The sequence below is a fragment of the Glycine max genome, chromosome 9 (genome assembly GCF_000004515.6).
Source record: "Glycine max cultivar Williams 82 chromosome 9, Glycine_max_v4.0, whole genome shotgun sequence".
Classification (NCBI taxonomy): Eukaryota; Viridiplantae; Streptophyta; class Magnoliopsida; order Fabales; family Fabaceae; genus Glycine; species Glycine max.
This window is the reverse complement of record NC_038245.2, coordinates 45,851,311-45,876,890: the sequence shown is the minus strand read 5'-3', so window position 1 is coordinate 45,876,890 and position 25,580 is coordinate 45,851,311. Positions and strand designations below refer to the sequence as shown.

The 25,580-nt window shown below is 33.3% G+C and overlaps 3 protein-coding genes across 8 annotated transcripts; all 3 read right to left on the bottom strand.

The window, feature by feature from the left end:
• Window positions 1-786: 786 nt before the first annotated feature.
• On the bottom strand, window positions 787-5,892 carry LOC100814788 (beta-fructofuranosidase, soluble isoenzyme I). The gene is made up of 7 exons (XM_003533466.5): window positions 5,234-5,892; window positions 4,565-4,573; window positions 2,699-3,555; window positions 2,145-2,306; window positions 1,825-2,051; window positions 1,625-1,712; window positions 787-1,426 (listed from the first exon to the last, which is right to left on the bottom strand). Exons 1-7 carry the CDS (start codon window positions 5,577-5,579, stop codon window positions 1,223-1,225), a joined length of 1,893 nt encoding a protein of 630 aa, XP_003533514.1. The 5' UTR covers window positions 5,580-5,892; the 3' UTR covers window positions 787-1,222.
• A 1,423-nt stretch (window positions 5,893-7,315) lies between these two features.
• LOC100775207 (trehalose-phosphate phosphatase A) lies at window positions 7,316-13,388 on the bottom strand. Of its 6 annotated transcripts, XM_014762349.3 has the most exons (14): window positions 13,047-13,388; window positions 12,654-12,746; window positions 10,596-10,687; window positions 9,792-10,275; window positions 9,557-9,697; window positions 9,382-9,453; window positions 9,105-9,230; window positions 8,934-8,990; window positions 8,741-8,842; window positions 8,554-8,631; window positions 8,379-8,448; window positions 8,212-8,282; window positions 8,012-8,104; window positions 7,316-7,816 (listed from the first exon to the last, which is right to left on the bottom strand). In XM_014762349.3, exons 4-14 carry the CDS (start codon window positions 10,086-10,088, stop codon window positions 7,754-7,756), a joined length of 1,170 nt encoding a protein of 389 aa, XP_014617835.1. In that variant the 5' UTR covers window positions 10,089-10,275; window positions 10,596-10,687; window positions 12,654-12,746; window positions 13,047-13,388; the 3' UTR covers window positions 7,316-7,753. The 6 variants fall into 6 exon arrangements, with proteins under 6 accessions (XP_014617835.1, XP_003534412.1, XP_014617837.1 ...); XM_003534364.5 differs by having other exon boundaries at window positions 12,654-13,388; XM_014762351.3 differs by lacking the exon at window positions 10,596-10,687 and having other exon boundaries at window positions 12,649-12,746.
• An 8,527-nt stretch (window positions 13,389-21,915) lies between these two features.
• CBP (putative calmodulin-binding protein) lies at window positions 21,916-24,667 on the bottom strand. The gene is made up of 3 exons (NM_001354324.1): window positions 23,897-24,667; window positions 22,983-23,273; window positions 21,916-22,399 (listed from the first exon to the last, which is right to left on the bottom strand). Exons 1-3 carry the CDS (start codon window positions 24,590-24,592, stop codon window positions 22,178-22,180), a joined length of 1,209 nt encoding a protein of 402 aa, NP_001341253.1. The 5' UTR covers window positions 24,593-24,667; the 3' UTR covers window positions 21,916-22,177.
• Window positions 24,668-25,580: the final 913 nt, after the last annotated feature.

The following is a 25,580-nucleotide window of genomic DNA, read 5'->3' as shown; positions in this document are numbered from 1 at the left end:
TTATAATTTTGTGTATACTTCAATAATGAAAATATTTTTAGGTTCCGTGGTTTTTTCTTCTATTCTTACACTTTTATTCACTGAAAAGAAAAATGTGCACTATTAATTCCCGACAATAACTTATACTGAGGATGTAATCGGAAACTCGTTTGAAGCCTTGTAAACAAAATTTTCCACTTTCGAAAGCAACAAACGTACGTAGAAGGAATGAAGGGATGAGTTAGCGTTGAGTTGAATTCCAAACACAAACTGAATAGTGTTTGAATAAAACCAGGAATCAAATAAAGTGGAAGAAAGTAAATCATTAAACGGTCTTGAGCTAAACTATTATTAAATCCTATCAAATCCAGGAACTATTCCCCTGATAGGCTGATATCTATTTTCCTGATCACATTTATTATGATGCACTCTGCACTGAACTACAGAACGAGGAATCACATATTAATATCAGTATATAATCAAAATCCGAATTTTCTTGCATCACAATTGGGTCCAATAATTCTAACTAAATAATAGAATTGAGGACCGGGGATAGCATAGCTTAAATTAAAATTGAGCGAGGAATGTTTCTGAAGAAAGCTGAGTGCCATTAAGTATAAAGTAATTGACAAAAAATATTTTTGAAAAATTCTTATTCATTCCCATTGGCCATTGGCCATTTCTGGCTCTTGCTTGTCACTTTATAAATAAAAAAGTTATTAAGTTAAAGCACGATAAATTAACTTGACGCTGAAGAAACAATTGTCAGGACAGTGTTTATATTCAAGAATAAATATCTGCTGATATGAAATACCATAATAGTAGCAAATGGATAAATATGAATCTAGGAATTGCATCAGTAACGGGAAAAACAATGATACATGGACACAATGACACCCATATGCTATTTCAGAGAATAAGAGGGAAGTGTAAGAATGATATGTATATAATATGATATGAAAATTAAGATAAAAATAAAATAAAACAATAGAAGGCTCTTTTGTATATAATTACTCTAGTGGTAGACTTTAATGACTCTTGACAAATTCCAAATAATATGGATATCCATGGCATGGGTATGCCTACAAGCTGTAGGATAACTCAAGCTAATTAAACTTATCAGCTTTATGCCTTTATGCATGTTGATGCCACAAGACTTTCATTGTTTCCTTAGTTGGCAGGGGCAATAGTAATAACCGTTTACAAAATATATAATGCAAATGTGCATCCATAGCTTTGACTTTCACAACTTCTGGTCAAAGGGGAAGGGGCGTATGAAAGCTGAGTTCAATTGCCAAATCTTGAGCGAGGCCTTGATGTTTATGTCCGTCGCGTTGTTGAACAGAAACAATCTTGCAGCTCCATATATTGCTTCTGTTGGATAAACTCTAGATGTGATCACTGTTCTCCCTCCCTGAGCAAAGCTCTCAATGATAGAATGGTCGACCTGAATCATATTGTAAATTTAATTGTCATATGAACTTACATAATAATGCTAACCAAGAAAGCAGTTTTATCCAAAACTGAAAATGTGTAAGCATTCCTTCGTCCAGAAACTAAATAAAAGCTACAATGGCTAGCTGATGTATACACAATAAGTGTGTGTGTGTATATATATATATATATATATCTTATTCATACTTACCAATACCCTCATTGATAATTTTTCATCACTGAGAACTGGAGCTTTGCTTCCAAAAATGAGCTTTGAAACATCAGGAGCCTTTGATGACCTACATTATCCAATAACATTTCATGCTCATGAGATTAGATTTCACGGTTTTGGTCTTATTAATTCAAGTGATGAAAACTGCCATCTTATTAACCAAATGAAAACTATAGTACCTAGTTTCATCAACACAGAAGGAAGTGGTTAAACTGCCATCTTTAGTAGTACTAGAAAGATGGAAATAAATTGGTGTTAGTTCAGAAAGTTGGTCATCTGCAATAGCCAAAATACCGAATGGTCCAAAAGCACTTCTGTCAACAGCTCCATTTCCACAGTCTACATTGTCCTTGCCAATTCCTTTGGATGCTAAATCTTCGATTTCAAATTCAGCAAATATGTCCAACTGAATTTTTTTTCAAGAAATGTATATATGTATGAGTTCACTAATTCACAACTTATGTAACAAGAACCGAGTAGCTTAATGCTATTAACAAACCTGTGTGGCCGGGCCTATGTCCAGTGGCACAACTGAGCCAGGTTTAACCACAACTCCTTCAAATTCGGAGTTGCTAAGTCTTAAGCTTTCTACTTCTTCCACTGGCCAGTGAAGCAAATTAGTTCTAGTCTTCTTGTCAAACACAACTGTTCTTGGAATAGTCTGATTTAAAAAAAACAAGATTGTGGATGAGAATTCATAACAACCTTAATTAAAAAGAAGAAAATTATGATATTATTGTCAGTTGCCAAAATTCCTTTTCTTCTGATGTGCGAGATAGAGTTACCTTCAGGGGTTTGACAAACTCTCGGTTAGCCTTAATACATCTAACATGGATACACTAGGCAAGAAAAGTATTTACGAATCATTAATATTTTTGGAGCCCTTTAAATAAATTCACTCAAGTCAATTTAAATTGGTGTCCATGTCCAAAATTATCTTTTGATATCGAGAATCTTAGACAAGAAAAAATAAATAAATTAAGTACACTAGATTTATTAAATAATTTGTCCTAACGCTATTGAGAGAAATATGTTCCATGCATATATATATACCTGGAGAGATGCCCAACCCTTTTTCAAGTCAGCGGTTTCACTATCTGATTCATTAATCCAACCCCACAGGATCCTTCTTTGTTTTTGTTGGTCATAGAATGTCTTTGACGCATAGTATCTCCCATAGTCCAATTTCAACCCGATACCCACATCCTCATTCGGGTTATCGGGCACCCATGTATCATTTTCAATGAAGTAGGTTCCAATTGCATAATGATCCACCTTAGTGTCATCCAAACTAGCCTTCAACACATGCTTCACATCTGGCCCATTTTCAGATGTATCCAAACCGTTAGGCCCGTTTACTGAAACCGGGTAAAAGTCAACGCACTCCCACATGCCGGTACCCGGGACTTGATGCAAATAGCGATCACTTTGCTCATAGTGGATGAAATCTTGGGTTTTATAAAGCAACGAAAGACCTGTCTTGTTGAGCTTTGACCCAATAGTGATCCTCCACTTCTCATCTGGCCCAATCCACGCAGTGGTTGGGTCACGAAAATCCTTTGGCCCAATGCCTGGTGGGGGCACCAAGACGGGGTTATTAGCGTATTTGACCCAATCAAGGAGGAGGGGATCAGATAGGTTGGCGGGGTACGCAAGATTTTGGACTTGCACGTTTCGATCGGTGTTACCCGTGTAGAGCATTAGGATTTTGCCATCTGGCAAAAGGGTTGCTGACCCTGACCATACACCACTGATGTCAAACCACTTATCTGGAACCAACGCAATGGGAAGGTAGAGCCAGTGAATCAAGTCTCTGGATACAGCGTGGCCCCATGTTATGTTGCCCCACACTGCTGAATCAGGATTGTATTGGTAAAATATATGGTACCACCCCATGTAAAACAATGGACCTGCAAACATTAAAAATACCATTTCATCATCAATCAATAATCCAATCACCAAACTTTCTAGTGAGTTTTATAAACATTATAAATTTCTCATAATTAATACTATCTTTTAACAAATGCGCAATGCATGGCCAACATTAAACTATTTTCCCAATCTTTGACACCCATATGATATTGACTTTCTTATAAATAAAAAAGTGACCCATGCATGATAGCTTCAGCTGAAAACAGGGTGTTGGGGATCCCCAAGCCGACGTCAAACTCTCAATCAAGCTAGCGTTTAATATAATTTGTTTGTTTTTTCACTGAAACTTCCAAGTTTAACCCTTGACATTAACGTTGCCCAATTCAGAGTTATGAAATTCAAATTGCATAATTTTAATCATAAAAAAGAAAGTATAACACTATAACTTGTCAACACGATGGATTCCAAGCTTACGAGTTTGACGGTAATTAACAAAGCAATGAACCAAATGATCACGATTTTAGTTGCGTTATTAAATTGAATTGAATTTTCTATACCAACAAAATTATCTATCACTATGATATATTATATTATTAATATAAACTTATAATGACTGAGTTTATTTATAATATATTATAGTTAAATAAAAAGTCTTCATTCATTTTAAAGTTGGAAAAATAATTCTCCTATTTTTTCAACGAAAAGTACATCTTTATACGTAAATATGTGATTCAGATTAATTTTATGAAATTCTAAATCAAAAGACTCTATATCACCCAGAATCCCAGATAGAGGCATAGCCTCTTTCGTTTGCCGAACCAAATGACTATACCAATAAAGGCTAATTCAATACTATATGTATCGTTAATAATATTTTTACTCGTGATATAATCAAAATTCTTATTTCATATATGTTTGCAAATATTATAATTCAAGAGATGCCAGCAAGTTAAACAGCATTTATGAAAGATAAAAGAAGTCAAGAACTAACCCAAAAAAAAAAATATAAAGAGTAGTTGGCAAAATGCAAATGAACAGACGACTTACCGTTAGGATCTGCAGCAGATACAACCAAACATGCGCACAGCAACCCCAATAGAACAAGGAGACATTGTTAATTAGCCTCTTCATTATAGAAATGAAAACGAAAGGAAATGAGGAAAAAATGGAATAAGGTGCAATTATTTGAAGAGATAATTAGTCATAAAAATATCAACAATATATTCTTTGATATATTTTTTTTATTTTCTGATTGATTTTCATCGGGATGTTACTAAATAGAAATTTCATTAAATAGCAATAGTCCACTTTAAATATATATTTTCAATAATTTAAACCATGACATCTTTTTAATTAAATTTTATTTATTTTAAATTTTTAAAATGTGCTTTTAGACTGTGATTAATTAATCAGGAACTAAAATGTGGTATTCTATTATTTATGAAATATTAAAAGTAAATATAAATTAAAAATTGATATATTTCATATAATACAAATATACTATAAGTCAAAAATTCATTTAAAGATCATTAAAGCTAGACAACTCCCAAGTTAGTTGGAGAGCGAAAAGAAAAGAAAAAATTAAATAATGTAAATTTGACATTTTGTTGAGTGATTCATTCTTGGTTAAACACATGTGTAATGTAAGCACTTAAATTAATAGCAGTACGTGTAAATATTTGACGTGGCGTCATTACAAAAGTTGAGCTTAATTACCGTTCATCCAGTTCCTTTGAGGTTGAAAATGGAAAGCTGTTCTTTGCCAAGATAACATGGCATTTGTCCAATTATATGAAGCTTTCTGTGATAGATATGGATTTGACTTGGCTGATACACCCTCAGCGACCCCTCTAGCTATAGGTAGTAATGGCACCGTTGTGATATTGTTTTCAAAGCTGGGCTCATGGCTCTGAAGGTTTATGATGATAAATGACAATAGGAAAACAATCGAGACAATGAAAACAAGGGTACCCTTTTGCGTTCTCCTTCCACTTTCCCCTGTTGGAGGATTCAGCAAGGGAATTTGTGGAGCATGCTCAAGATCAGGGTTCATGGCTGCCATGAATGAATTAGTTGTGTTGGTGGGTGTCTATATACTGTAGTGTTAATGAGCAGAAATGACAAAATGAAACTTATATAGACAAAAAAATTACTATAGAAGAAAAAAAAAGGAAGTGTATAATTGAATATGGATAACCAATGATAATGATACGATATGGGAAGTTGGATTGGTGGTTCCAATTAATCTAACTGGAGATTGAGCAAACACGTACGGAGAAAGAAGCAAATTAAAGGGATGAACAGGTAGGCTTCTTTTAATGCATACATATACATATGGATATATATTTTATGGCAACACAGAAGGACAGGTGGGATTTTTGGATAAAAATTTGGAAATCAAAATATACTGTTTATGGACATAAATTATGAAAAATAACAACTTGATTATTTGATGTGCAGGCTTGCACAAGACAAAAAGCTCATCTTGACCGTTGATCAAACAAAGGCTGCACGTAACTTCATACTTAATTAAGGATTTATTTGACATTTTTCTAATTTCAAACTCGGGAACCAAAATGGGGATCTATTCAAATATTAATTGATTATATATATATATATAATTTAAAATATGTCTAATACGTTTGATTGTAAAATTTGGATATTTTTTTGTGCTCTTTTATTGAAAAAAATCTTAATTACGTCCCTACCTATTTATAGACGAGAAAATATGAGAAAACAAATAATTACTAGTATTAATTATTAGCACGAATAGACGCCACGGCATCGTGTGTGGATTTAATAAGGAGATTCCAGAAGAAACCCCAGGACAAGACAGGGGCTGGGAGAAAAGTGCCAAAGGCAAAGTTTCACGCCAATCATCTTTTTCTTTTTTATGGTGAATTTTACGCTAATCACTTAACCCCTGTGATAAGTACTTTCGCTCGTAAAGTGCTGTATGAATGATGAATCTCGTGAATCTATGATGAACTCTCTTTTTTGAAAAATGAAATTCTTTCAGGCTTTCAGCTATATCAAAAAATTAGTTAATTTCTCTATAATTTCAGGCTTTCATCCTTTCAAAATAAATAAATAAATAAAAGGAAGAAAAAGATAATAATTAGTTAATTTCTCTATAAACATTTAAAAAAGTATATCAAAAAATAAAAATACATTAATTTTTTACATAAAAAATATTGGTGTAATATTTTTAAATTTAAAGAGAAATTATTATAAAAAAATTAAAAAGAATGAAGTTTTGTGTAATTTCACTAATTTAATAAAAATTTATAGAATGTTGTTGTAATTTGCTTCTAACAAATTGAGACAACATATTATACTTAAAAGAATATCAGTTCATATTAAAAAAAAACTAGTATAGTTCTGAAAAGATGACTAATTGGTGGACAGCTCTGGTCTTTAAAACCAATATAGTTAACAAAAATATATCGATAATTTATTTTTATTTTTTACGTTAACTATCGATAATTTGATTTAAAGTTCTTATTCCTCAACTCCAATTTCCAATTATTGGGCTTTTCTTTTTTCTAGAGTTTCCAAGTCTAATTACTCATTCGTTTTAGGCCTCCAGCATACAATCAGTCATCTAGTCCTTCCCAATTGACTAATCAGCCTCAGACAATTCCTCATCAACTGAGTCATTGGATCCTTTATACAATTTAAATCCCCTGCCTTGCTTTTTTTTATTACAATTTAAATTAGTGCAATAAAAGCTAAGTAACCTTTTTATTTTCTTTTTTCTTTCAATGGGCAAAAAGAGCTATCACGGACATGAATATCTGATCAAGAACTATCGTAAAATATATTATTCAAACAGTCAAACTACATGCAAAAAGAATTAACAAATGAATGATTTCGCATGTGTAACTCCCGTTTTAGTGGTTAGATATAGTGATTAAAACTGAAGCAGCAATGATTAAATATCAATACATTTGTAACGAGAGGAAACCAAAAAACAAAAAAACTCAGCACATTTTTCTTTAATTCTTTGAGATATTTATAATTATGAGCGACGAATTTACAGCTACCACAGGAGCTTTGAGCAAAACAACTGGGTAGCGACAGCGCTGTTGTTACCAAAAGAGGTTCTTCTGTGCGTAAATCTGGCTCCAGGAAACCTCTTGGAATGTTTCCGAGAAAAACCAAAATCGAAAAAATCTGTTTTTTTTTTTTATGATATAGTATAGTATAGCAGAGTATATTCTCTCCCTCTATACACTATATAAGGCTTTTTAAGGTGCTTGATTTCCACAACACAAGTGACTTGAGAAATTCCATGACCTGTAGATACAATCATATAAGGTAAATTTATGTCAGGACCAAATAATACCAACATGATGCACAACGAATAATGATCTATATAGTAGCATTTAACAGTGTCTGTTGCTAAAAGCCTTTTTAGTACAAAAAATTAACAAATTACTACAAGAAAAATTTCTAACAAAATATATAAACTCAGTTAAAAATGAGATTTACCTCTGATGGATCACGAAGAGAGTAAATTGCGTTGCTTTCTTTTGGTGCTGAAGACACCAAGATCCCATAACCTTTATTTCCCTCTCTCAAAACCTGAAACAGATTGTTCCATACCATATCAGTGTTAAAGAAATCAACAGAGCAAAGTGAAAAATAAAGGGAATAGGTGCAACAGTGCATCACTGGAAGCTAAATATTACCTTAAATGCATCTTCGTCTGTCCGATCATCTCCAATATATATAGGAAGCACATCATCACAATTGTTTAGCCCTAAAAAACAATATGTCTAATATCAGTTACTGCAAAACAATGTACTGTGATCATTAAAAAAAGAAACCATATTAAAAAAACAAAAACGGAACTCACCAAGTGACTCAAGTAGAAACGTGACAGCTTTGCCCTTATCCCAGTTAATCACAGGTCGGATCTCTAAAACCTAAAAATAGTAAGCAGAAATTATAAACGAGAAATTTTAAGCATTGAACAGTTGAATCTCCTAAAAAATGAGTCAAAAGGTTGGCTTTGGCACTAAAAACAGTACCTTCCGCCCATGAGTTAAGCGCAAACGTGGATAGCCCTTCAGAACATCATGAACACGTTGCCCCACCCAATTCCAATACTGTATTATTAAATTGAAAAGAAAAATATTTAAGAACATAGCATGGGTAAAAAGTTCAGAAAAAGGAAAATCAAGATAGCAGAAAATTATAAGTACAAAAGCCTATAACCTTTTCATCTACATTCCGGTAGTGCACAGATACACAAAATTTATTGTTCTCAACTTTAGCTCCTTTAATGTCTTTTGTACACTCTTCAAGAGAATTAAGTACCTGCCCCAAGCATAAGCCAATCAGGATAAAAAGTTCTGATGAAGAAAAAATATTGAAAGATGGCTCATGTTACTAGTTTTCAAATGCATACCTCATTAATCATGGGCAGAAATTCAGCAGCAGGTTGGAATAAATTTACTTCCTTACCCTGTAAATTTAAAGATAATAACAGAAGCCATTTAATGAAATAATTCAAGAGAACAGAAAGTGAGAGAGATATTCACAAAACAGATTGCAGATAGAAACTTTCAACTCCCTGTACCTGCTTGTCTGTAGACCTAATGCAATTTAGGTGATTATCAGATACAGATTGTCTAACAGGGCCAATGATGTCCATTCCATGACTACCAGCGTAATAAAGTTCTGTTAGTCCTACAAATTGATATACCTGAGCCAACAGCGGTAATACGAAAGTTAGAACCAGCAACTGACAAGGAAGCTTCTTGGGAGCAGGAGTGTATGCAGTGGTGCTCAGATAGATAAGGGAATTAAAAAGAGATAGAAAATTGTATGTGTTTTTCTAAAAATTGTTCAACTACCTTATCACGACTTCTTCCACTAATTATTGCCGTTGGAAAATATTCTGCCACCTTCTTAACAGCAGCACGCATCTGCAGAGTTAACAGAATTGTAATTAGCCAAAGAAAAATGAGAATAGAATAAAACCCAATTGATGTTATTATGGATAGTAAACCCAAGGAGAGTACCACATACATTGTCGGACATGAAAGCACAGTCAGGATTATCCACAATCGGTGAAAGAGTTCCATCATAATCCATAAACAACGCAATTCTTTTCCCTTTTGCATAGTTTGTGATTTGATCAAAAGATGTAAGTGCTGATGGGTATTTTAGCTGTGAAATTAACAAATATGAAAAAAAAATAGCATAAATAGCCACCTAAACATAGAGAAATTCAGAAAAGAACCAAAAGAGAAGTATGTAATACCAGCCAGCTAAAATAAGCACCAGCAGTATCAGAATCAGATGATGCAAACCCAAGACCAACATCCTTTGTTATCTTCCTGGCTGGAGGTGAAGATGATTTCATGGCATCCAACCAACCACTACAACGAACATCTTCAAGAATTCCTGTCTTCTTCCTCGGGATAGTCAATAACATTCCATGTGTAAAGGTTGTCCCAGTATGGGAGTAAGGCAACAAACTGGAATGCACACCCAGTCTAGACTTTGTTACAGGTGCAGCATCAGTGAGAACAGGAGTATGATTCGACTTCAAGTCCATGGGATCCAGATTTTAAATCAATTTACAGTCCAGCAACAATGTAAGAACTTTAAGGAGTATTGAGCACCAATTGAACTAATACTTATCGGATTTCCACTTCACCCAACTCTTTTATCAATAAAAAACCACCTCTTTAATGTTTTCTTGTCACTGCTCTTGGGGTAACAGTCCATCAACTGCCGAGCTCCTGAAAATAATGATCATATAATTGATTTACTTTAAAGTACTTGAATATCAGGACTGGAATAATTTAAACAAATGGATATCTTGAGTTTGAGTGCACTTTCATCTTCCTATCAACTATCAGGGATAAAAGAGTTGCAGGCATGTATTGGAAAACATGATTTTTAAATATGTAAAATTCTAATAATAAGAAGCATCCGATAGAAATGGAAAAACAACTTGTAGGTCTGGCAATTGTGAGAGAAAACAGTGCACATGAAAATGCTAAAACCAATATCAAATCAATAAATAACAAAAGATGCTTGAGATGTATAGAAGTTATACTATGAAACACATGAAGCAAGCAGAAGCAAGAATGGGGAGCAGAGAGCGGAAAAGTGAAGGGAGACAGCTTTGGGAACAGCTGTTATCAAATGCTGCACAATTATATAACAGAAAATTTAAATAATCATTTGAAAAAATAAAAAGCAAGGAAGTATTATTGATTCTTCCTATTAATGATTGGTCTAAAAATGCAATTAACTAAAATCCAAATAAAGACATTAAAGGGTCTATCCTACTTGTAGTGAGCTATATACATACACAAAGCACCAGTTGGCCTTAATTGACAACTAAACATGTATATTAGAGTTAAAGGGTCCATCCTAAAGACGTTAAAGGGTCCATCCTACTTGTAGTGAGGTTTTCCTTGAACTATAGTTGAGTAATATATTAGAGTTAGGATCATGTATATTCAGTTGTATATGAAATGGTTGAAAGAGAAAAAGCATCTATGACAATAGTATGCACTTACACTCTTTTGGCTTTTGTAATTATAATATTAAAAAAATAGCAAAAGGGAAAAGGAAACAGTTTATCCTTGATTGTTGCTTATAAAATTGTACAGCAAGAGCAGGTAATGAACAGAAGAATTAGTATCATTTTCACAACATATGTCGCTTGAGTAATTAACTGTTATATTGACAAAAAGAGACACTCATATGACTGGTACCAAAGGTCAAGTCCTGCTTGCAGATTCGAATCTTTCCATATAAACTCAATTACCCCAACTTAACAGGGATAAAAGAAACCCATTTTAAGAAAATCAAAACATAACATAATCTTCCACGCTTGATTACTAAAGAGTACTCCACTCTAGGAAAGGTTTCAATCAATGAGAATTGATCGTGACAACGATGAATGTTGTAGATATTTATTAAAGAATGGACAAACTACTTATATCTACTACAGAGTAACAACTAATTAAATATGACAGATGATAGAAATCACTAACAATGACTACAACATGATGCAGAATAAATATGAAAACAGACCAAACTACACTTAAAAAATCAGGAATGAAAAAATCCAACCACCACTAACAAGAAATAGGAAGATAAAAATTTTCAACGGCTTAAGTGTAAGCTGTTAATGATTAATGAAACAATTAAGAAATTGCTGATTTTCTGCATAATGTAAAGGTGTGCTACCCCACTTAGTGGACACGAAAGAAAACAATACCATATGCAACCACACAATTTGGGCCTACAAAGAGTGGGAGTCAATAATACATATGGACCCAACACATAAATATTCTGCGATGAAATAGACAAACTGACGTAGAATATCAATAAACAATGACAAAGAATACATATTTTCCCAAACTTTGTAAGGCACATTTCCTTCAAAACCAATCGTAAATTACAAGTATTTCCATGGTATAAATTTAAAATACTCCGAAAAACAACCTCATGACCGGGAAATTGAACACAGAGTGATGTAGACTTCAGAAATTGACTTTTTCCTCATTTCCTTTTATATTTGCATTCTTTTAAATGGTTCACATTAGTTTACACGATGAGGACAATAAACAATTAGACTAAAAAAAATCAAGGGTGTAAACAAACAACATCACATCAGCATAATCAAAAACAGCTTCAGGGAAGACAAATCAGAATCAATAATCGACAGCACCCATCTCACGGTCGGGAAAAACTGAAAAAACCGAATTAACCAATCAATCAAGGATCGGTCAAAGTAGAATATGATTAACTAGAAAAAGAAAATGAACCCAAAAAAAAAACAATTTTTCAATCAAAATGAGTTGAAAAGAGAAAATAAAAAGGTGGCTTTGAATCCTAGATTCTGACCAGCTCCCAAAACTTTTAACACCAGATTGAATAATAATAATAATAACAATAATAATAATAATAATAATAATCACTAAAAGCGAAGGTAACACGAAACATTCACAAGTCAAAACGGCACCGACCCTTCTGAATGTCTTAGCGTTTCACCCAATCGGCACCGAATGAAAAGAAAAAAAGAAAAGCAACCAAAAAAATTGGAAGGCAGATAAAATAAACAGAGGAAAGGGGGCAAAGAAAGAGAAGCATACTTTACCTAAAAAACGAGCTCAAACCAAGGGAAGAAAGAAATGAGATTAGTCATGAATCTTCAGAATCAGAATGCGGATTCTCGTTCTCGTCTAAATATCTTCAAAAGCGAAAACGAAGCCACCAGTCAGAAGAGGAATACCAGATTAAAAGGCGCAAACACTGATATTTTTAGTTTGGCGGCCAACAAAAAAATAGGTTATACTAATTTTTTTAATTTTAAAAAAGAAACAAATAAGAAAGGAGACAAAAGGCACAAGTTGTTGTTTGGCAGAAGCTAAAAATGGGGTAATATTATGGGCAGCCAAACACGGACACAGAGAGAGAGAGACAATAGGAAAAGGCAATGCGTTATTTGTACTTTCGGGGAGAAACACGAAAGCGCAATAATAATATTCACCTGGAAAAATAAAAAACAAAGAAAATGGACTAACGAAACGGAACGGTGCGCAACAAAGCAAAGCGGCGAAGAAGGGAAGAAAGGAAAACGTTAATAAGGATCCTGGTATTTATAGCGTTTCGCCCCTCACGAACCGTGCTTTACAAGGAAACCTTCCTCGGTTGTTGAATTGGGAAACACCACCAATAAAATACGCCCCTTATGACTCTATTCATCTTCTTTCCCCCGCGCGTGTCCTTCACTCTCCAACTCTAATGCTGGCAGCGCGTGATCAGAGATGACGGCGCGTGGGTTCCTTATGATTAACGCACAACCAACGTACGAAAAAGGGAAGATTTGATTTCATTGGTTCGCGAACCTTGTTTTGATTATTATAATACAGAGGAGAAATCGCTGGAGTGGGTCCCGCGGAGTGTGTGGAGACACGTGGCGGAGGAAAAGCGCGTGGTGACACGTGTAAATGAGACGAGGTCGACGTGGCCACGTTGGGAAGCGGGGCCCGCCACGTACGTGGGGACGACGTGTGCTTGCGTGTTGTCGCTTTCGGGAAACGAGTGGTAGTCGTCGGTGACGGTGGGGATTGTCGGGGACAGCCACTGAGATGGTCCCACGTGGCAAAAGTGGGGTCCACGTTGGGGGAAATGATGGCCTCATAATGAAGTGAAGTGGCATGGGATGGGCAAGGCCCGATATTGTCATTTGTCAACCCCATCAAAGGGACACATGTCTACAGTAACACTAAATAATGAGGTCAATTTTTTTGAAACTTCCCTCGGATTGCATTCATTGTTACACTTACGTAGGACTACATCGTACAAATACTTTTAATTATAAAAAACATATGTACATTGAATTTAAATAAATACTAAAAATTAAGTAAATTATTAAATATTTCTTGTTATAATTATTAGCAATAATAAAAAAAATCTTACCTCATACACTATATATATTATTAACTTATATAGTCTAAAATATATTTTTTATCTTATTAAAAATGAAAATATTTAAAATTCATTTTTTAAAATTTTAAATAATTTTTTATCCTCGTAAAATTATAATGGTGATTTTTTTATCCTCGTAAAATACTTAGAACCTATGATTTTTAATCTTAATTTTAAAATATGATTTCGGTTGCACGTCTGGGTTGGGGTTTGGGTTTGGGTCGCACGCCATCACCACCACAGCCCCGAGCACCACGCGACCACCCATCCTACCCCGTCTCCTCCACATCATGCCGCCACCTCCTCCTCCGCGTCGCGCTGTCGCTTGTGCCACCTCCTACACGGCGCGCGCGCCTCACCACACCAACCAACATCGTCACCGCGCGCACGAGCAAGCACACTAGATTTGTGCGCATGAGCCAAGAACACCAGATCTACAAGCAAGAGACAAGGACACCAAACATCAACCAGTATCATCTCCTCTATGCCGTCACTGCACGACGTTGACCCTGACGCCATCAGATCTGCGCTCTATTTCATCTCCTCTGTGCCATCATCTGGTTATTGTTATGGTTTGTGTGTTTAGGTTAGAGAGCTTCAAAGAAGATGAAAAAGGAATTAAAAAATTGTGGCAGTTTTTGGGAATTTTGTGGGAGTTTTTTAACCCCAACGAACAAAAAATATTATATTTTAATTTTATGAAGAAAAAAAATATATCAAAAGTTTTACAGAAATAAGTTTTAAATATTTCAATATTTATTAGAAGGGAAAACATATTTTATCCTCTTGTATACAAATGCTAGACGGTGTGAAACGAATTCGATGAAAATATGACAACAATAGTATAGTTGTATAGGCTGATTTCTATCAACTCCCCTCCTGTGTCTCGTTGGTGAGATTATTATTTAACCAATGAGACAGATAATGATTCGTCGTTTTTACGTACAAAAAATTTTTGTACCATAAAGCTTATATATAACCTAGCACTAAATTTTAAATATATGATTATAATTTATTAAAAAATATTATTTTCATTATTATATGCTTTATGTCAAATCTTCAATCATTTTAAAGAATATAAAATTATTTTTTTAAGGTTTTATTTTCCAATTCCCACACATGAATGTATCTATCAAATATTAAATTAGTAAAAAAAATATTTCAAATAAATGATGAGAAAATTAAGTACTCCAATATACAAACTTTAAAATTAATTAACTCCTTTAAATTAATGAGCTAAAGTTAAGTTTTTTTTTTTCTTCCACAATTGAGGCTAAACTTTAAATTCTTAACACAACTACACTCCAAAATATCAATAAATGTGTTTTAAAAAAATTCATAAACATCAATATTCAAAATATCTAGGTATAATTTCTCATGCATCTTAATTTGGTGCCATAATTGCAAGTGGTGTGATTCTTGAGGTGAGTTGTTTTCCTAACAATGAAACGCCAATCTGGGCCCATGCTCAGATGAATGGTCTTCAATTCCGATCCGTTGCATTAACATTAATCTTCACCGGCTAGCTTCTTAATTTCATTTTGAGTCATTGACAGAGATGCAAGCATGACATCATCAATATGAGAAACTTTTAATCAGACCTAGCTATCAAGTTTTTAATGCAAGAAAGCCACGTTTGACAGTGAAAGAGTAGATTGTGTAACTGTAACCTTCCCTAAATGCCAAGCATGCATGTGGTTTCTTTACCACCACACCCCAGATCCAAGCTATATATAATACTATCGTAGGTGGTTCTTAATGTAGCTTAATAATGCAAGCATTACAAATTTACATAACTGGAAACTGGGGGAGGGGGTTCATTTAAGACCCACCAAGATGTAGCATCCCACACACACATATACGGATGTATAAATTAAGTAAGATGAAGTAGTTAACTAGTTATACGAAAGTGTGAGAAACTCTTGCCTAAACACAAATTTAACACATTGTTTTTAGGCACAACCCAATAAATATAATAATTTTTGTCTTTTTAATCTAATAATTTTGGGTTTGAATCCTGACATTTATTTGAAATATACCCATGTTGAAAAGAGAAAATTGTGTATCTTTTAATATTTTATATTGTTTTGTTAGTGTGTTTGACCAAGATTTTAAATTTAAAAAATGGTACTGTAATGTGATTGATTTAATGTTTGAATGAGGTTTTAAAAGTGTTTGAATAAAGCACTAAAATATTTTAAAAAAAAGTTTGAATTTTGTGATTGGAAAAGTTGGAAAGAAATTTTGTATCATAAACAAAAAACTATTCAGGAATAAAAGAGAGAATTTCAAAATTCAATCCTAAATATGAATATTTAAATTTTAAGTTTGTATTACAATTTTTTTAAAAGGCTTGACCAAATTAACTATAATAAACAAGTTTTGCACATTGGTTCTAGGTTTCTTTCCTAAATTAAAACTTGTGAAATGAATTTCAAGTTTCAATTTTTTTATCAATAAGAATTAAAAAAATATCAAAAAATTTATAATAATGTATGTATTTTGTTCATCTAAATAAGTTAAATTTGTTTTTTTTTTGTCTGGTGATAAGAAAAATGAATCAAAGCAGATTCATTTTTTCATCACAACACATAAAACGTAATTCATTTTATCAAGTTTCGATTTAAATATAAGGTTCAAAAGGCCGGCTCGAATTGGATCTAAAATGAATTACATTTTTCGTCCTGTGATAAAATAAAATAAAATGAAACTGATTTTATTGAAGTGGTTATGTGTGATTGCGGCATCTACAACCATATATGAGGTGAATGTGAATCTACGTTACTCTGAAATATCATTTCATCATCTTAAAGTAAGCCATGGCTTCAACAGCATTGGACCTTTCACCAACTTCAGATTCTATACTTCAGATTCTATATGTTCTGCAAATTGGTTGCTACAATCGTCTTAAATTATCTATTGTCTCGTTCCACTAAAAAATATGTCATCTAATTAATTTTGAAGTCCTATAATTTTAGGTAGAAACAAAAAGGGAGGTGTGGGCCGAGTCCTCGCTGGCGACAGGAGAATGTAGTAGAAGTGATGGAATATGATAACGTCATAGTAACTCTTTGGGCAACCCAAACCAAAGTGCTTCCATTTTCTTTAAGAAAGAATAATTGATATTGGTTTGCAAAATTCAACGCCGTGATATTAGGGCATATATACAGATCACAATCAACTGTCTAGGGCAGGCAATAGGCAATAGGCATAGCACACCACACCAAAATACTTTCAATAGTCTTCCACTCTAGAAACTCCAACTTTCTAGGCTTCAATGCCAACAAAGTAAACCAAGTTTACTAATAATATGTTTAGTTTAGGAGGGAAAAAAAATGAAAGAAAACTCCAACCAGAATGCCCTTCTAGAATTCTAGTTCTAGGTTTCTACAAGCCACGCTTCCATGCCAAGTAAACCAAGTTTACTTACTAAACTCAACCATATATTTCTATTAAAGATTTTTCTAATAATTTTATCTCGCAGATTTTGACTTTTCTACATTTTTTTTTAATTTTGTGATGTATTTCTAAAGTTTAATTAAGATTGATTTGACTTAACAATCAATAATAGATCACTACATTTATTTATTTCTGCAAAAGTAATAAATTTATATTGAAATGGTCAAAAAGGCTATTAAAGAATTTAATAAGATGTTTATGTAGTATTAAAAAAATATTGATCATGTAAAAATATTAATATTTTTTTTTCATTATAAACACGCACATGGATATGTATTACTGAATAGCACAAAATCTTATTTTGGTTTTTTGCAAGTATTTTTCACTTTTGCTCTAAGTCATGTGTAAGATCATAAAGCTTTTTTACATTCAGTGTTTAATATAATTCTATAGTTATGACTCAAACTTGAAACTAATTATATTACTATATTTTACCAGATTTTTATTATAACATGTTTTCTTTTAAATTTTAAAAATAGGATTTAAACTGTTGGGTTCGTGAAATATTACTGGCTTTAGTTATGTCTCACGGATTAGTCTTTCTAAAAGACATCTTAATGAGTTAAGAGAAAATAATATAGAATAAAATATAATTGTTGTCTCTTATATTTTTAAATTTGTGATTTTAATTTCATTATTTTTTAATTGAAACATTTTGTCTTTTATTTTTTAAAAAATTCATAATTTTAATCTCCTTATTTTTTAAAATTAAGATATTTTATTCCCACTTTTTAAAAAATATGCAATCTTAATTTTCTTAGTCAATTTCAAACTTATTGACAATGTACTTTTTAATAAATTAAATTTATTAACAATTAAATAATTAAAAAAACATTTTTCATGTGTATAATAAATAAAGAGAGACAGTTTTCAAAGTATATATGTCAATATTTGAAATTAGTGACAAGGATTAAATTTCTGAATTTTTTTAAAATAAATGACCAAATGTATAAATTAAAAAATGAGAAATAAAATCACAAACTTTTTAAAAATAAATGATAAAATACCTCAATTAAAAAGTAAGTAGACTAACGGTGCATATTTTAAAAAATCGAAAAACAAAAATTACATTTCATCCTAACATTTATAAGCTACTTTTGATCGGTTTTCCAAAATAATGTGAATCTTTTTTATATACCAAAACAATAAGTTAAAAAAAACTTATTTTAATAAAGTTACACATAGATAATATTGGAATAAGATTACAACATTAAAAAGGTTTATGAGGCACATACATAAACTCAAATAAATTCTTCCAAATGGTTTGATATCTAAAATCCAAGTGTGGCCAAGGAGCAGGAGGGAAACCTTCAGTTCAGAGTAGTGCCACGAGAAAGAAGATGGGGGTAATAATGGAAGGTAGAGCTCCTTACTGTGAGTGACTCAGCATAGAATGAGGGAGGTATCTCCAGATTTGGACTTGGCATTCCAATTTGGATTGGGCTGACATAGATGAGCTCTGAGGCATTCAGTAGTTTTAACTTTTAAGTCAAAAGGGGGATTTTTTTACAACAAAAAAACCGAGTTCGTTTTTCCAATTACAATAATTTAATAAATAAATTTACATATTTATAAGTATGAAAAAAATAAAGCCCAAATAAAAATACCGTAACATTATTTATTTTAAATAATTAAAATAAGTATACTCTTTTCTATCTTTTGAGAAAAAGAATTTGGATTAAAGCTGCCTCTTACGTCAAAAAGAGCTTAGATTAAATCCTGGATTTCCAACCCCTAAAGAGCAATATAACATTTTTATATATACACATGAACGTAGACAAATTTGAATTTAGGAATTATAAACTTACACTCACTCATATAGAACTAGTGTATAAATAGGAAGAAAACCAAGCAGCTTTGGAAAAACATAGTCAACCATTTAAAGCGAGTAAGGTGTGGGATCACATCTTTTTATTTCTCTATTTCTCTGCTGCTACTTGTGTGCTAACATGGTACCGTAAGTATATCAGTATCAGCATTAACTATTAAATGACTCTTAACACTTGTGTTGCTCACTCACCAACAACCAAATTATCAACCCAACCAAACCAAGATCACTCGCCATAACTCAAAGATTGTGAAAGCTACCAACCTGTTATTAACTACCCTTTCCCTGTGATCTCAACCGTCCATTTGCATCACGTATCTTACATCTACAGCTTATTCTTCAAAGGATGTGAACAACATCAGGGAATTATTTTACTTTGCACGTCAATCATTTCCATTGAATAAGTTCTTAAATCATATGAAGTTAGAGTAAGAAGAGTTGAATAAAAAACATCCAATGTACATTGGCATTTTTTTTTAGTGAAACATGTCAAATGGCTGAAATATCATGTTCTGATCATGATTGCCATTAAGCTGGAGCCTGGATGGTAATCATGATCAGCATATGACATTTCAACTATTTGATACTCTTCACTAGAAAGAAAGAAAAAAATGTCAATAAACCAAATCAATATGTAATGTTCTGATTCATGTCTTCCTACTCTAACTTTATGGCCCAAACATGGGATGAGTACAGATAACATTAAAATCAAGTCACAAATGTCAAATATCAAAGAATAAGTTTTTAGGTATTTCTTTGTCTGAAAGTACATCAACAAATAAAGTTCTTCTCTTCAATCTCTGCAAGGGCAATGATTTAAGAACTTTCTACGTGGAATTGATTGAAGTGTAGCGTAAAATCATTTCCTGATGCTGTTCAGTGTCCACAAAGATCATCAGCGTCAATTAAATAAGAAACCTCCAATTCCTGAGCCACGTGGGAGACCTTGATGCACAATAGTTTTTGTGATAAACTGACCAAATTTTTCTGAATCGTTTGACTTGTATTTGCTAAAACCAACTATTGTAATCTTGAACTTCGAGTTGTTATTAGACTGGCTTGAATAGTTTTGACTTGTAATTTGCTGAGTTTAGCAACATGACTTTTTTTTTTTAATCAATATTTAGCAACATCACTTGATTACACTTGATGAGGAAACCAACAACACCAAAGAAAACAAGAGCAAAAGATAGCAGCAGTTTTTAATCCTTGTTGCAAATGGCCATTACTTATTTATGGTAGTTATTAGCAATTGCATTGCAAGAACAGTCTTTAGCCTTCTTACTTTAAGATTAAACCAATTCAACTTAAAAAACAGCAGAAATCATAACATAAAACTGAATTCATGTCGCTATAATGTACTAAACAAACAGCATTAAGATCATAGTAAGCCTTCAAAAACATATAAACACCTGCTGAATACCTATCATGATCCGCATAACTCATTTCCACCAATTTGCATCCGTGTCTGCTAAACCACGTTGAGCAACTTCTCACAAAACGCCATTCTCATATTTATTTGGTCTTACTGTGACATATCTTCTTTTCTAAATAATTAGTTGAGTTGATTATCTTACTACTTTATATGAAAAAGTATTAAATAAAAAAATCATTTAATGCCTTAAAAAAATCAAAACTAGGAAAATCAATAAGAAAATAGTATATAGGCTTAATTATATATACTTTTGGTCATTGTTTAATTTCAGTTCATCAAATTTTAATTGTCTAAATTGGCTCTCTTAAATATAAAAAAATGTAAGAATTTAATCCACATATTCTAATTGAGTCAATTAGGTCTAATTGGTATCGCAATTGTATGATTGTAATTCTTTCACCAATAAAAATTTGATGATGTGACATTAACGATGACATGTCACTTTTCATGAACTTGTGAAACCAAACAAAAAAAAAAAACCTGCACAAAGACTAGAATACTCTTAAGGTTTTTTTAACAAAATATTTTTTTTAACTGTAATTTAATGATGTTAAAATTTAGTTAACCTTTGGCTTAAAACTCCAATAATAATTTTGAGGTCTGAATCATATCCAAAAAGAAAAGAAAAAAGTTATATCCTAAATAATTTTACATTTTTATCTAATCATAAATTATCATATATCATAAATTTATTAATTTTTAAAACAATTACATTAAAAAATTATATTAATAATAATTTATAATTAAATAACACTATAAAAATATCTTTTATTGTCAACCATTAATTACCAATAAAATCAATTGAAAAGTTATAGAATTGATTTTTTTTTATATCATCCTAATTAAGATCTTAGATTTTTCAAGATCAAGATATCTTCACAGATTTAGATTCTTTGAATCAATTATGAAACTAATTATTAATCAAAACTTAATCAGACTTAAACTTCATCGTCCCAGGTCCTCTCCCCGAATTCATTCGGTAATTTACATTAAAATTGTGAGGAAATAACTGATGAATTAAAACTCCAGAGAAGTTACATGGAGTGTAATTCATCCTTAAAAGAAACTTCTCTATTCTCTATTCCCACACACATATTATTGTCTCTGCTTTAAATGGCTTAGCGAAAGATAGAGTAGAGCTAGGTGTTATTCCGCCCACACCTCGTTTAAATAGATATATTCGCGAACGATAGAAAAGAATTACCTGAACAGAGAAATAAGATGCATCGCATAACCTATGTACAAATGAACAAGGTTCTGAGTCGTTAGTTAAATAACACAGCTCTAACACAAGCCAATCTTTTCGTTCAGAAAGTGCCAAAAGTTCAGCAAAACAAATACCATTGGATGGAAAGCCTAATTTAGAAGTCTTGAAATCTTAGACTAAAATACGTCTCTGCAAACAAACTACAACAGCAGAAGGAAAACACGAAATAAACAGATAGATATTACTTTCTTGATCTCACGGTCATGCTTCACTACTATTCTCTGCTTCTTCAAGCATTTGCACAACCTGTGCAACCCCTTCTTCTATTTCCTTCCTGATGACTCCATCAGGCATATCAAATGTCCTTCTTTTGAAGTAGAGCGATGCTGATCTTCCACCAGGCTGGGGATCTACCACATCAAGCATTGCTTCCAGCTCATCCACCATTGACCTCTTCGCAGATCTTACCATAATATCAGATCCCTAGGAAACAGGAAATGAGCAACTCTGTTAGAAAAACCAATAAATGGTGGTATTCTGTTCCTTTATGGTGTTAGGCAACTGTCAAGTATTTCTCCTTACTCTGACTGGTATGCAGTTCCTTCCCGTTTCTTTGGCTAGTAAAACATGACTAAATAGATAAAGTATAAATGCCCATTTGGTTTAGAATGAGTTGATTTTTAGTGACTCGAATTTTTAATAACTGTATTTTCATTCACATCATCAGAATCACTGTTAAAATTCTATAGAAATAAGAGAACTTCCATGCCTAATTCCTGAACCAAATATAGAGAAATGTATATTAGAAACAGTGTCCGGGATGCTTGCATAACTGTTAAATAAGGTAGTAAAGATAACGATAAAAACGACGTCAGCTACCTATGAATATTCAAACTCATCTATATATACATGTTTTCTACTAGGTTATATTGTGCTGTCTGGACTATAAAAGTAAATTACAGACTTACTAATATATTAACATTTGATATGACGTTTAGCAGTTCAAAAATTGTGGAAAAAGTTCAATCTGTTCCACAAAGAAAGATCCAAAAATGGAGATCACTACCTCAATGGCATCAACAGTGAGGAGCAAGACAATGATTTTCTCAGAAAACCGCTGGCGTTCCTCCGCATCACGAGCTACATGACGTCGGTAGGAAAAGTTATTGAACTGGGCTCTGATTTCCTTTAATTTAGACTTTGCAATGGCCAGTTCTCTAAGGGCACGGAGAGCCTTTGACCTACGGATCAAGTAAGCTCTAAAGCTGATCTGGATCAACAAGGCAGCATCTTGAGGAGACAGGTCCTTCTTTTTGCCCCTCTCATTTTGAACAGCTCCAAACCTCTTGGCAAATGCCTTCCTCAATAAGAAGTTAGATAAAAACAGAAAAACTCAGCATACTCAAAATCTTCCAAATTTTAAATATAGTAGCATTTATTTGTATGAATCTAAAATTCATTAAAATTTAAAAAAAAAAAATACACCGGGGATGATAAAGGTGAAAAGCAGCAAATATGCCACCGGCAGAAACTCCAATGCTCACGGACATGTTTATTTGATAATGCATAGTGACTGTCACGGGCACAAATCAGAGTTTACCTCAAGTCATGTTTCAAGTTAAAACCAAGCCATGCTCTCTACTTCCTACCTACTTGTCTACATCTAAATTAAATCTACAGCCAAAAGGAAATAAACAAAAAAAATAAAAATAAAAAATCGAACGTGCAAGCAATGGACAGGTTAGTATGAAAGAGGCGCAGAGCAACAAGGAAAGAAAACATGAGATGAATAGCCAAACGACGTCGCATTTAAACAACCTAACAGTGAAAATCTAAATGCATCACTGTCATATGACCCTGATATTCACCTCAACAACCAAATCACTGGCCTACCAATTTAATATTCAGAAACTTCAGCCAACGAAAATGAAACAAGATCACATGGCAAAACTCAAAAAAGGGAGTTAAAAGCTACCCAACCTGTCTCAAAACCACATCTCTATGACCAATTGGCTCCTGAATCTCCACAATACGCAATCCATTCCCATTTCCCTTGTTCTTTTTCTCCTTCTTCTCAGCATCCCCACTCTGCACCTGAAAAGTGTACTTCCTCGAGCTCCCACTGTTCTCCCCTTTTCCCGTGATCTCAGCCGTCCATTTCACGTTCCTCGCAACGCCCTTCAGCAACTTCTTCTTCTTCTCCTCTTCTTCCTCAGCATCCTCATTCTCCAGCTGAAGAGTCCACCTCGCGCTCTTATCCTTCAGCACCTTCACCTGCTTCTTCTTATTCTTCTTCTTCTTCTTATCTTCCTCCTCAGCGACCTCCGCAACCCACTTGTACTTCCTATCGAACCCGTTCTTCTCCGCTCCCTTGATCTCCGCTGTCCACGTGTACTTCCGATCTCCGCCGAGCACACGGTCGAACCGCGACTCCAGCTCCGCCACACGGTCAGAGAGGCTCTGCAAACGCAACTCATTCTCGAGATGCCTCTCCACGCGCCGGTAAGCGAACGACGGCGCGTGCACCAGATCTGCGAAAGCGTCGAAGTGGCTGGGAAGTGGCAAGAGGTCGAGGTCGAGAGAGAGTGAGTCTTGGAGGACGAAGGAAGGGAAAGAGTAGCAGGAGTGGAAGAAAGGTGGTTGTTCTATGAGCTCAAAACGCCTGAATCGGCTCATGGTTGAGTGAGTGGAATCGGTGTCAACTCGTTCGGAGTAAAATAATAATGATGATGGATGTTTGTATGTGTCAGCTCATTGTGATGTTGAAAGGGAATGGGTTTAAAGGGAAAGGGAATGGAGATGGCGACAAAGAAATGAGGAGTACGAGGACGAGGAGGAATCAAAATAATGAGGGTATAAGTGGAATTTTAACTGGGTGGTATTGGTTTTGCGATGGAGGATTAGGTGTGAACTTGGGGCGCCGCGTACTGAATTGACCAAAGTGGGGTCCGGGGTTGGATTAAATTACTCGTTGAGGATGATTTTTCGCTTCTGTGCTTGCCATGTGAGCTTTTTGCCCTTTTCTGATTTCTTCACCCCACCTCTTTCCCACCATTTTTTCTCCCTTCTCCTTTCTTGTTTAGTTAAAGGTAACTTTTACAATTTAATTTCAAGATCGGAGGAAAGTATTTCTGGAAGCAACAGCCTTAATAATGTGACATCAGTATATCCTTCTGGTGTCAGCATTTTTATTTCTTACTTAAAAAAAGTTTAAATCAGTTAAAGTTTACATGGGTTAAATTTGATCAGACTTTAAGATTTCTTTAAGCCTTACAAATTGTCTTTATAAATGTACTTATAAATTATTTTTCAACAAAATCCTTGTATTAATAATAAAATTTAAGCATATCTTCTTTGTAAAATATGAATTCAATTCTTATTATTTGGATAAATTTTTATTGGCACTTTTTTTTATATAAAGCACATGTATAGTATAAGAAAGATAATAATCCTGCTCAAATCTACTAACATCAATTACGGGTGGTCCAATTTTTAAATTTTGATTGGACCAATTCTAACTCATTTCTAAATTCAAATAAACCTAATTATCCGTGGATAAAATTTGAACCAGGTGTATTTAGGATCGGATCGGATTAATTTAGAATATGAGTAACATAAATATTTACTTTTATTGTATAAAAAATATTTATGTTTAACTAATGTG